Here is a 12,680-nt window from a genome sequence, read left to right on the forward strand (position 1 = left end):
TGTGTCTCCAATAAGCAGTACATTAGTAGACCTGTTGCTGTTTCTGAACCGTTTTTAGAGGCAGCCCAGTATACAACATATTGCAGTAGTCCAGCCTGGAGGTTACCAGACCATGGGTAACTGATCTTTAAGGAGAACTGAAACTGCACCCTGAACAGGCTGGATGCCACCTTCTTGGGTAGATAACTAATAGGACCTCTGTCTTTGGGAGCGAGCTTCAGTTCATTGGCCTTCATCTGGTATATTTTATGTTATTGGATTTAGTACTGCTGAAATATTTTAATTACTATGTTCATCAAATGTACTGCTCCTGAGAAACCAATAGAAACCAAAATATTAGAATTTATTAATAGAATAGTAACTACTTTCATAGCTTGCTATGCAGCCCCTTTGGGGATTACTCTATAGTTGCAACATTCCATTGAGAGTTGCTTATCTTAAGTTTCTTTTGACACTGTTAAATTGGAAGTTTTAAAAAATAAAAAGCCTTTTTAAAAAAAATCAGGGAAAAAAGGTCTCAGCTGATGAACAGTAACAAATAGCTGAACTGTGCCTCATAAGAAATAAAATTTTAGCTAAATATTTTTTTCATGAATTGTACTGAAAAAATATTGATTAAAGAGAGAGCTTTCTGCAGTAAGTCTCATTCAATTCAGTTTTCCTTGAGTCACCGTGGTTTTCAAAACAAACCTCTCTTGCATGTATCTGTTATTTTTCAATACTAAACTCATGCAAAGGGAAAACTATTAGTGGGGGGGGCACTAACTATAACATGCCAGGCCAAGTCTTCAGCCAGTTGGGTGGCAACCCCAGCCAATGGAAAATGGGGTACAGCTGTACAGGCTACCCCCTTTCCTTGGCACGCCCAAAGGTGAATAAGGAGGCTTTCTTGGATCACTCCTCCCTCCGGGGCCCCATAATTCCAATTGATGATAAAAGTTAGCCTCAAAAGTGGTCCCTATCTTGCCTCAGGGCTCCATAGCTCAAAGCAATAAGCCTTGTGGCCAGCCCATCACCCTTAAAGGGGCTTAAGCTGACACCTAGCAAAACTTAACTGTTCCTCTTTCGAACATTCCCCCCACAAAAGGGGGGCAAATTTCTTTTTAGTCACCCTTTTACCCACTGCTGAGAACAACATCTCACAAACCCATTTGCAGGTCTTTCAGGAAGATGTCATTACTATCATCTGTAAGATATATACTGTCAAGCCTGTACAATGCAACCCTGGCCTGCTGGACCTCAGGGTGATGAATAACTGACCCCTCATGGACCTGCAATGCCAATCTAACTTCCCTATTCACCTTATTCCTAGCCCTATTAATACCCCTAGGATCCCTTTCACAGGACCAAACTCTGTGAGGAAGAAAATGAGACCAAATTACGTGAACAACAGGCCAACATTGCCTCATAGTTTTAAAAAAAAAATCGTGGAGGCCTGCAGATTCAAAGCCAACCCCTTTAAAAGGCTTAGGTCATTGCCTCCCCAGGTGAACAACCAGAACATGCAGGGGGCTTCGCACCAAATCTTTCTGAAACAGGGTGGGAGCAACCTGTCCCACAATAGCTCAATGACTGCACGGTCAGGTGGCAAAATCTTTCCATCTGATTCTGTGACAGACCATCAGCAAAGCTGTTGTCAATACTCAGAATGTGGCATGCCAAAAATAGTATATTAAAATGTAGGCACTGACCCACAAAAGAATGCACCAAATGCATGGCCCTGGGGTTACATGATGTAAGGGAATAATTCCAGAAAGGTTATGTCCCTGGTAAGGCCAAAACAGGTATATATGTGACTTAAGCCTAAAGTAAGACAGTCACTACAGGTCAGAACCAGAAAATCTTTACGCCGTGTAGGAGCCTCTTTTCATTGCCTTTGATTGATTTTCATTTTTTGACATGAATCAATAGACCAGAATTGAATTTGTAGTAGCACAGTATTGCTTAAGGGGCACAGCATAATAGTGCATTCTGTACTTAAAGTTTCTAATGGTTTAAAAGATGGACAAAGATTTATAAACGTTGTCTCAGGGTCATGTATGTTTGCATAAATGTTTTTGAAATGCCCTCTTTTTAATAATGCTTGCAAAATGTTTTTTGTTGCGATTCTCTATTTCATAATCAAACTTTCATCCCAGAGCTAAAAAGAATTCCTATTTGAGTCAGTGGGAATGTAATCTGTAGAAACATTGAGTTTATTTAATTGTAGTGTGAAAACCAGACAGTATAACCCAAATTAAGAGAAAACAGCTGTCATTTCCTCTATTTCTGATGTTCAATGCCATTGCTATGTAGCCAAAATAGCACTGCATACACATGGGGGGGGAGAGTACTGGCACATTCAGGATAACTGAGAGGCTTGCAGAGGTACTTACTCCTGCCTGAGGAGGGAGAGCTTTGAAAATGCACACACACCTGTATATACGCATGCTCAACATTTTCTTGTGGGGGCCTGTCAAGAATTGAACAATTGTATAAATAATAGGGATAGCCCCAAAGCAGCAGGGTTTTTATTATTAATTGCATGTTTTCTATAGTGTAAACAGCAGATATGAGGAGGCCTGGGTAGCCTTGGGGCAGTGAGGGCAGGAGAGGAAGTGGAGTTTAACTGATTTAACATTAATCCCCTTTCCAAAGCAATTCTTTTTATTTTAAGGCAACCTTCCATTGGCACCAATGGGAGCTTCTTCCCTTGGAATCCAAATAGCAGCTTTGGAGAGGTGATTTTTACTAGGACCATAGCAGGGAGAGCACTAACTCCCATCCTCCATATTCACAAGGCTGCTTAGGCTTCTCCAGAGCTGCTGTTTGCATAACAAAAAATATGCATATTTATTTCATTAACACAATGTCATGTCTAGTTTGGCCTTTGGTCACTTCTGGATTGCACTATTTCTTGTTATCTGTGGCTAGCCTCTCCCTGCAAAGCTGCTGTTCTATGTGAGTCTTTGGTCTCACTCAAAATGAAAAGGGCAACAGCATGAATTGCCATACTTGAAAAAGCATTGTGGACATTTTCCAGAAAGTGCCAATATCATTTTAGCAGCTGAATGGATAACACTAGGTGCAATCCTACTGACAGGACTGAATCAGCAACTAATACATATTTATTGTTGTAATATACAAGCAGCCAGAATCTTTGTAGTGTGCTATTCTCTTAGCTCATTGGATTTGCAGATTAGTGTAGGAAAGCATGTCTAATGATTAACTAAACAAAAACAGTGGTTATGTGTTTCCTAAAAGTAAGGCCAAGTATTCCTGAACCATGGATGGCCATAGATTAGAACACGTTGATTCTTAAAAGTACCTTGGGAACTGATTTTATGACTTTGCTAATTGGATTGTGAAGGGCAAACTAGCAAAGGCCAAAGCTGAGCACACAGAGCATTCCTTAGATTTTTCATCACAAAAGGTAAATTTGTTTCGGCAGCCATACAGGTGTACACTGTAAAAGTTGTGAATCAAATTTCATATGGAGCCTCAATCTAGTTCCCTGGGCTTAAATATTCTTTGAAAGGAACACAGTCCTTCTTTCGTAGAGCTATACTGGGTACACCTAAATGTGTTGCTAGTGCTGCTCTTAATTTGCAAGTTGGACTTAGTTCATTAGCTCAGAATGGATATAGTCTCTTCATTATTGGCTCCAAATCTGCTCCTCTGCCTCTCCAATGTCTCTGGTATATCAGGTGTTGCTTTATTCTTTTGTGTCTACATGTGGAAAAGAATTAATGGGGAAGATTTGTGTTGTTGTTTTGTCTCTGTCTTACCTGCTGTCCTTGGACCTTGTGAAAGCCAACTCTATTGCTAAACTGAGAATAAAAGATATGGATGTGCAAGGGTTAGCTAGTGCATGTGCCTGACTTGGTCTGCCTCTAATAAATGTATGCTGTTTTCTAACAATGCCTAAGTATAGAAGAGCAGTTTTGTTGGCACATTTTAACATTTTACTTTTAAACATCATAGATCGCTAAAGTTCCCTTCAAGGATACGTGGTGCCCTTACAATCATTTAGAGCTTGCAACAGTCTCTGGTGTGTTTTTCTATTGTAGATTATATCAAGGGGTCAGGGAATGCATAATTTATCTCCTTATGAGGCAGTTTCCTAGTTGATTCTTGAGACCCTTTTCAGTATTTCCTTGAGGGGTTTAATAAATCAATTACCAAACAGGTGGCAGTATGTTTGAATGTTGTAATATCATCTCTTAGACCTGCTATGATGGTTAGCACCTAACTTGTTACCTTTGTTCTTCTGAGGCTTTGATTTTGTATTTTTATACGTTCTATTTTCTAGTTGAACATAATAAATATTTGATAACAAGCAGGAGCAGAATTTTATAGAAGGTAGGATCTATTAGCAACCATAGTTGAATTATTTTGTAAGCCTGCATTTACGTTCATAATTCTTTTGTTGGCTTATTGCATATGGTGACTGTTTTGTGTTGATAACTGTAGTAATAAAAATATGAGGGTTTGGAAGCTTAGAAAAATGTACTTAAAATAGTGATTTCACATTCTAAGATTAAAAGAACTGACTACCTGGTCCTTGAACCTTTTAGTAAAACCTTCCCTTCTCCTTCCCTCTTCTCTCCTTACCCTTCTCCCCAACACACACATTGTTTAATCTATAGTGTACATGCATTTTTCTGTAAAATAGAGATAATTTCTGTTCCTTACTTGGGTGAGTTAAGATAAATAGTTGGAAAAACATTTTTGATTAAGAAGTGACAAGCAAATTTACAGTTTAGTATGTATGAAAAATAAGTTGATGTAAGTGAGCCAGTCTCATAGCTGGAAGAAATGCACCTAATAATAACTCTTTCTGTTTTCTAGATGCAGCAGTTGTTCCATGAAAACTATGAGCACAACCGGAAGGGTTATATACAGGATCTTCACAACAGCAAAATTCACACAGCAATTACACTTCACCCAAATAAAAGGCCAGCCTATCAGTATAGGCTTCACAATTATATACTGACCCGTAAAATTTCAGAATTGCGTTATCGCACCATTCAGCTTCACCGGGAACGTGCTGTCATGAGCAAGCTCAGTAATGATGAAATCAGTAAAGAAGATCAGCTTCTAGGAATGATGCCATCTTTCAACCGCTTTCAGCCACGTGACAGGAATGAAGTCATTGAATGGGACTTTTTGACTGGAAAGCTCCTTTACTCTATGGCTGAGAATCAACCACCTAGACAGAACATTAATAGCATCCTGCGGGCAGCATTAGATGATACTGTAATGCAGGTAATGGAAATGATCAATGAGAACTCAAAATCTAGAGGAAGGCTTATTGATTTCAATGAAATACAGTATGGGTACCGTAGGGTTGACCCTTTGCATGGCGTGGAATACATTCTGGATTTGCTTCTTTTATATAAGAGGCACAAAGGAAGAAAAATTACTGTTCCAGTTCGACGGCATGCCTACCTGCAGCAATTATTTAGTAAACCATTTTTCAAAGAGGAAGAAGAACTGGATGTAAGAAGCCTTGTAGAAAATGTGAACAGCAACATGCAGTCTTTCTCCTTCCTTTCTAATTCCCTGAAGATTTTTTCGTCATTCCAAGGCACCAAAGAAATAGGAGGAAGCAGTGACAAAAAGATCCACATTCTTGTTCCTCTCACAGGGAGATATGACATATTCCTAAGATTTATGGAGAACTTTGAAAAGACTTGCCTTATTTCCAAGGAGAACGTAAAGCTAGCAGTCATTCTCTTTAACTCTGATTCTGACCAAGATTCCAGCAAGCACACAGAGCTGATCAGCGAGTATCATAAGAAGTATCCCATGGCAGACATGACCATCATTCCAATGTCAGGAGTTTTCTCTAGAGGCTTGGGTCTTGAAATGGCCTCCTCTCAGTTTGACAATGAAACTTTGCTGCTATTCTGTGATGTTGACCTGATATTTACCCCCGATTTTCTCCAGCGGTGTAGAGCTAACACCATTCAAGGACAACAAGTTTATTATCCTATTATTTTCAGTCAATATGACCCCAAAGTAACATATGGGGGCAACCCTCCAGTGGACAGTAACTTTGTTTTCACAAAGAAAACTGGGTTTTGGAGGGACTATGGATTTGGGATCACTTGCATTTACAAAAGTGACCTTGTGAACGCTGGTGGATTTGATACCTCTATTCAAGGCTGGGGACTTGAGGATGTAGACCTCTTTACTAAAGTAATAAACTCTGGATTGAAGGCATTTAGAAGCCAAGAAGTGGGAGTTGTACATGTTTTTCACCCGGTTCATTGTGATCCCAACCTGGATCCTAAACAATACAAGATGTGTTTGGGGTCAAAAGCAAGTACATTTGCCTCTGCCATGCAACTAGCTGAAATATGGCTAGAAAAACATTTAGGTGTCAGGTATAATCGAACACTCTCCTGACATTCTGATTTACTCTGCCTTGCTAGAGGAGCTTACCTCATACTCTTTCTTTTTATTTGTTGCATTCTTAAAACTCCTTTTTGTCTTCCAAAGGCTATATGTTTGACCTCACATGAAAAGTCTTCTGTCAGGAACAGTACAGATTCCTATTGAACTGATCAGATGTGGTGTCTTTCTACTCCCTTTGATCTATAAACTGAGTGAAACCATGGCAATCAAACAATCCCATGGAGCATATCCATCATGAAGACTGCATCAGAAGAATGTTCTCTTTGGGCTTTAGGATGCAATATCAATCTTCATCATGTCCGTCAAACCTAATGTGATACAAATATTTTCTGGTGAAGGTACCACAAAAGTGCTTTATGCTTCCTCTGGGAAAGAGACTCTGCCAAACTTGAGTTTTATAATTTATATGACTAAACTAAACAGTATTATTCTCCATCTTTATAATTTTTAAAGTAAACAAATAACTGACTATCTCTATTTTTTGCGAAAAGAGGAAAAACCACATACAAACTGAGGGCTTTCTTTCCAAACGCAACTGGTACTGGCTACCAAGAACCTTAAATGTCATATGAAAATGACCTTCCTATTACTGTCTACTCTAAATGCAATTGGACTGTGTTTTCTCAAGGAAGCGTGACTTAGTCAAATATTTGCATATGTTGAGAAGGTTTCTGAACCAATGGCCTTCATTTGCTGGCAAGAAGAAATCATGACACAATGTGGTTATTTATAATAAAAGTACAGACACACCATATTCTTTTTTTTCAAAGACAAGAATATGTTGTTTTGTCTGTGTTTAGAATGAGCCTCTAATATATAAATAATTTTCTATTTTGTTCCTTTCATAAGACTGCACTTGATACAAAGGGAAATAAAAGGGTACTTAATATTGTCTTTTTATAATTATGCATTAATATTGATATTCTGAACCAATCATTGTTAAACTTAAAAGAAAATGTAATTATTTAAGTATAAAATTACTATTGCTGGTCAAAGTTCTTGCCAATATATTTATATTAGTGAAGATTTATAGGAAATGGAATGTGTTAATACTTCTCTTTGTGAAGACTACAAAATGTCATAATGTATATTGGTGGAATACTGAATGGAAAATCAACATTAGAACCAAAATGTTACATCTGTTTTTAATATTATTATTTTGTAAAACAGAGACATAGTCATTTCAAACAAAGTTCTCTTTCACTGCATTTATGACAGATAGGTAGAATTTTTTGTAATGAAACTAAGAATTCAGAGGATGTATCTAAGAAATATTAAAAAATCAAGATACATATCTAATATAATGCAATCAACAGGGAAATCTGAGCAAATAATATTTATGGGTGTTATTAAGGAAAGAAACAAAGTATGTGTTCAGATGGATCAACCTTTGAACCTATTTCCATAAGCTTCCAATGAACTGCACATCAGCAAATTTCACACTTGGATTGACTCATAAGACTTGCATAGGTGGGAAGGGGAAGCCCTTGATCATTAAAACTTGTATCCTGCTCAAAACTCCTTTTTAAAATCCTACCCTAGAAATCATACACCCTAGATACTATTAAACCAGTATAAATTGTAACCAGAGAGCCATCCTGCAAAGGAGGTGATAATCGATAGTGAATAAAAGGGATGTAGGTTAATTTGAATATTGGGATCAGAGCAACATTGTCTCCTGAACATACCACTCAGGTTCTCCCAGACCTTTCTGCCTTGCATTCTTCTCAGTATTGGGGGACCTATGATTCTGGTTCTTCACTGTTTTCTGTTTTGCCATTGGGTTCTGTGATTTCCTGTTCCTACTATTCATCTCTCAGAAGTGTTCCCACTTCCTGCACTATACCTGCACATCACATTTCACAGCCATTTGGGCATGTACATATTCCATTGCACATATAATTAGGATTAGCTCAACCAAGCATGCCAAACTCTTCCATCAGTCACTAGCAGCTTCTCTTTCTTGTGGTTGAGCATTGCTAGATAGCTTAAGCATTAGTTGCTGCCTACATTGCCTATGCACTTTGGTGAAATGAGGTTGATGCTGCCATGAAAGAACTAGCATCTGTGGTTTGCCTCTGAGCTACATTAACCTAAGGTGTAAAACTTCCTGGCAGATGACACTATCATAAATTCTTGCAAGCATAATAAGGCTTTGGCTCTTCCAAAAACTTTACAAATTAGATTGATATGCCCTTGAAAGATATCACAGCATAAAGTGCCAGCATTCCCATCTCCTTGTATGAAGTCAAACTAGGCAACTCTCACTATTCTGGGACTTTAAAGAATACGTTGAAAGGCAGAAAACCCCACAGTTTCAATCATTTGTCTCTGAAATATTTTGTTCCCCAGTGACTGATATAAATCCTTCAAAATGACGTACACAACTGTTTGCAGAAACCAAAACCTTTCCTTTCCAGAATCTGCACATTCTTACATTGTCATGTTTAACTTATCCAGTCAAGCACAGCTGATGTTCGAAATTCCAGATTATTATTTGCAATTTGAATATAAGTTTTTTCAAAAGCCATTTGACTGTTCAATATTTAAAGAAATTAAGCTCACTTGTAATTGCAAAAAATTCTAAAAGTCTGTCTTAATTACATCTTGATATATCTGTTCAATATTTGTACTCAGCCTTGGACTAAATTACCATTGTTTGCTCAGATTAGATTACATCATAGAGCATGAGCTGAATGTTGTGACTGCTGAGAGAGTTCTATGTATTGAGGACTTGCCGGATCGGGTCCTGTGTGGAAGAAAAACCAAAATGTTAGTTCTTACTATTAAGAGATATTTATTTAGTGTATGACCAATTCATTTGTTTATATGATGGATTACTTTGTTACAAACTGGATTATAAATGTTTGTTATAAAATATTACATTGTGTTTGGAATAACTGTTATCAGATAAATCGTGCTAGCTATTTTGTGATAGGACATACCTTCTATAGATTACATTGACTTCAAGGTTGCAATTTATGTGGGGTTTTGCCATGCCCAAGCTCTACTGAGTGAATAGGAGCTGTGCCCAGAAATGCATAGGTGTTGTTCACACCAGAATCCCTAGTGAATTGCAGGGGGAGTCCTGTTGAATTATACCCAGAATCAGAAAATACAAAAGAGCATTGTTTTGTGAATGTATATATCAAATCTACATTACCTTGCACAGTTTTTGCTCTTTCATCTAGTCTCTTGTTCAGGTATCATTCTTTATGTTTCTAGTATGTAATTTCAATTGATGACACTATAGATATTAATAGCTAATTTCTCCAGACACCCTGGAGATAATATATGGTTTTTCATACAAATGGCTATTCATTTATGGTTGGAAAAATAGCTTGTTTTGAAATGAAAATGAAAAGTGAGATATTTTATCCTCCCAATTTGAAATAGTTTTCAAGGTAGTTTTGGATGGTATCTAATGCCCTCGTTTCATTAGCGTAAGGATTTAAACTTGCACAACAGAGTTTATCTCCTCTCCTTCCCCTATGTGCACCCTGCACCCTTCCCAAATCTACTCTGGAGATTTGGAGGAACCTCAACAGAACAGATTTAGGGAGTACGTGGGGGAAAGAGAGGGGGAAAGTTCAGTTGTGCAAATGTAAATCCTTGCACTAATGGAAAAAGTGATGCAGTGCTACTTTGAATTCAAACCTCAATTATCCATCTATCTAGCAGAGAGACTTGGATGCCAGCTAAAATTTTGATGCTAGATAGTCATGATGATTTTGGCAATTCAACTGTGTTAAGAGACCTAACAGTGGTGCAAAAGTGTTCTCTTGAGATAGTTTGAAACATTGCAGCTGAGATCTACAGTCATGTGGGACTTAGTACCATGTTTCATGTGAAATCCCCAGTTAAAAATACATGGCACAATTTACTGCACTAAAAGTAGTAGTTGCTCACTCCCACAGGCACATTCACAGCTCATTGCTCTGGGAGTTGTGTGATATTTTCTGCCCAGTTAACACATTATTGCCCCTCCCCTATGAAAGCAATGAGTAAAATATTAAACTTTTTCAACATAAAGCTTGTATTCCTTTATCCTTTTATTTTTCCAAGCACTATGAACCCCATCCTGTCCTTCCTTTCTAACCATTTGGTATATTTCAGGATGGTGAAGCAAAAAACCACAACCATCTGTTTAACAGGGAAGAAGAGAAATCAGTAATGAAATATGTGTGTTGTGCCAAATTTTCACCCTGTAACATTTTCAAGGTGAAAAGTGTGTTTTTGAGAATTGGAAAATACCGCAGAAGAACCCTACAATTACTTTTTTCACATGTTTTTTCATTCCTGTTGGAACTATTGTTCTGCTGCTGCTTCAGCACCATTCCCCCCCCCCTTAACATGGGTTGTTTTTCTCCTTCACTTTGTGATCCCAGCAAATGATGATGTAGTGTACATGATGATGTCCTGGAGCTACACATCCAGTTGAAGTCGCCTACATGATGACTGGAAGACAGTGAAGACAAAGTATTTTCCTCACTCTGAACTGAGTTTTAATTGCACCAAACAATATGTGGACCCCAGCTGCTGATTTCAGTATGCGTCCAAATACAATGTCTAATTTTGCCACTGTGATGCATCCCTTTCATCTTCTCAGCATGGCAAAACAAGGATTATCAACCTAATTCTTACAGAGACTTCCCTCTGCCTCCATAAATATATTTGCATCTTTTTGCATCCTTTTGAATACTCTTCCAATTGCAAAGATATAGAGAAAATTTTGCTCAGCCCAGCGCTAGTTCGAACTGTCAACCAAACTCTGCAAAACCAACCCTCAAAACTAGTAAACCAAACAGCAGGTTCCAAAAGTGCTTCAAAATTGGTATCTACCACCAAATTAAACCAGCTGAACTATACAAATACCCATTTTCTTTCTCTTATTTGTATCTATAATAATGCAGTTCATTCAGAAATAGACATTTTGAGGAGGAAACTGAACCGCTTTATCTTAGCCTCACAATACTTTCCCTGTTCTGTGCTCATTCCATCACTTAAGTCTCTTCTCCACCACATTTGTTATTAATATGTAATACCTGCTTTCCCTCTCACCTCTGTCACCAATAATGTATGTGTATGATTTTTTTTTTAAAAAGGGGGCAGCAAGGCTAGACATGACAATGCTGCAGTGGTATTTTGGTAGCATTATCCAGGGCAGAGATGGGGAACCTGAGGGCTGAACGGCTCTCCAGGGCTCTCTAGCCAACCCTTAGAACTCTCCCTAGGTACACCGCTTCACAAGCCACACAACCTCTTCAAGTGTTTTTGCCTGGCTGGAATGCATCTTTGAACTGTGACAATGCCTCTTGCTGCCTTGTGGACGGAGAGTGTTGTGTATGTGTAGAAACGTCTAGATTTTGCATGGCTAGATTACAACCTGCTATACAAAGCTATGAATCACATCCATTGTCTCACTTTTTGCTTCTGGTCCTACCCAGAGGCAAGGTGGTCCCCAGAACCCATAAGGGAAGGTGGCCTTCAGGCTGAAAAAGCTTCCCGGCCCCTGCTTTATCATGTGTGATGAGACAGTGGAGTGTCATATTCCTGAAAATGTCACAATTCTGAAGGTAAACATAGTCTAAACTTTCCTAAAAAGTGATCATGAAAGCTTGCAAGGATATTAGAGAATGGGAAGTAGTTCAACATGCCCAAGTGCTGCCTCTTTCAGATAGGGTTACCATCTATTCATTTTGTAAATAATTCATTATATTGTGGAAGCATCTTATGCAAGGAGAACACTTAATATGGCCTTTTGGATAGCTTAGCTCAGAAGTAGCCAGTGTGCCTTCCAGATATTGTTGGACTCCATCTCCAATCAGTTCCAGCCAGCATGGTAATGGTTAGGGATGATCTGGAGGGTACTACATTGCTTATTCCGGGCCCATCCTATCCAGGAAGTAGCACTTCAGTCTCTGCTACTATCGATACCAGGTGAGTTTGGGGTGGGTGGGTGGAGTAATATGATGAGCATCTGCAAAAAACAACCTTCATTACTCCTTGCCACGTGGTTCATAGCCCCATCACAGGTATGCCCCTGTGTGATTGTTACACTTTTTCACCCTATTCCCACTTTGAACTTCAGGTGTGATGGCCTATAGCTATACACAAAAGTCTGAGCTTCATGTATGAACTTTTCATTATTATTATTGTTATTATGTATTACATTTGTATACCGCCCCATAGCCAAAGCTCTCTGGGCGGTTTACAACAATTAAAAACATTAAAAACAAATATACAAATTTAAAAACACATGCTAAAATGCCTGGGAG

The 12,680-nt window shown here is 38.4% G+C and overlaps 1 protein-coding gene across 2 annotated transcripts in view; it reads left to right on the forward strand.

The window, feature by feature from the left end:
- The window catches only part of CHSY3 (chondroitin sulfate synthase 3), a 169,592-nt gene extending 158,391 nt beyond the window's left edge, over nt 1-11,201 (forward strand). For both annotated transcript variants that reach the window (XM_061625505.1, XM_061625514.1), the window contains one exon: nt 4,831-11,201. In XM_061625505.1, the coding sequence (XP_061481489.1) occupies nt 4,831-6,393 (1,563 nt within the window). In that variant the 3' untranslated portion in view covers nt 6,394-11,201. The remainder of the gene's footprint in view (nt 1-4,830) is intronic.
- Nucleotides 11,202-12,680: the final 1,479 nt, after the last annotated feature.

The sequence above is a fragment of the Rhineura floridana genome, chromosome 1 (assembly GCF_030035675.1).
Source record: "Rhineura floridana isolate rRhiFlo1 chromosome 1, rRhiFlo1.hap2, whole genome shotgun sequence".
NCBI classification, from domain to species: domain Eukaryota; kingdom Metazoa; phylum Chordata; class Lepidosauria; order Squamata; family Rhineuridae; genus Rhineura; species Rhineura floridana.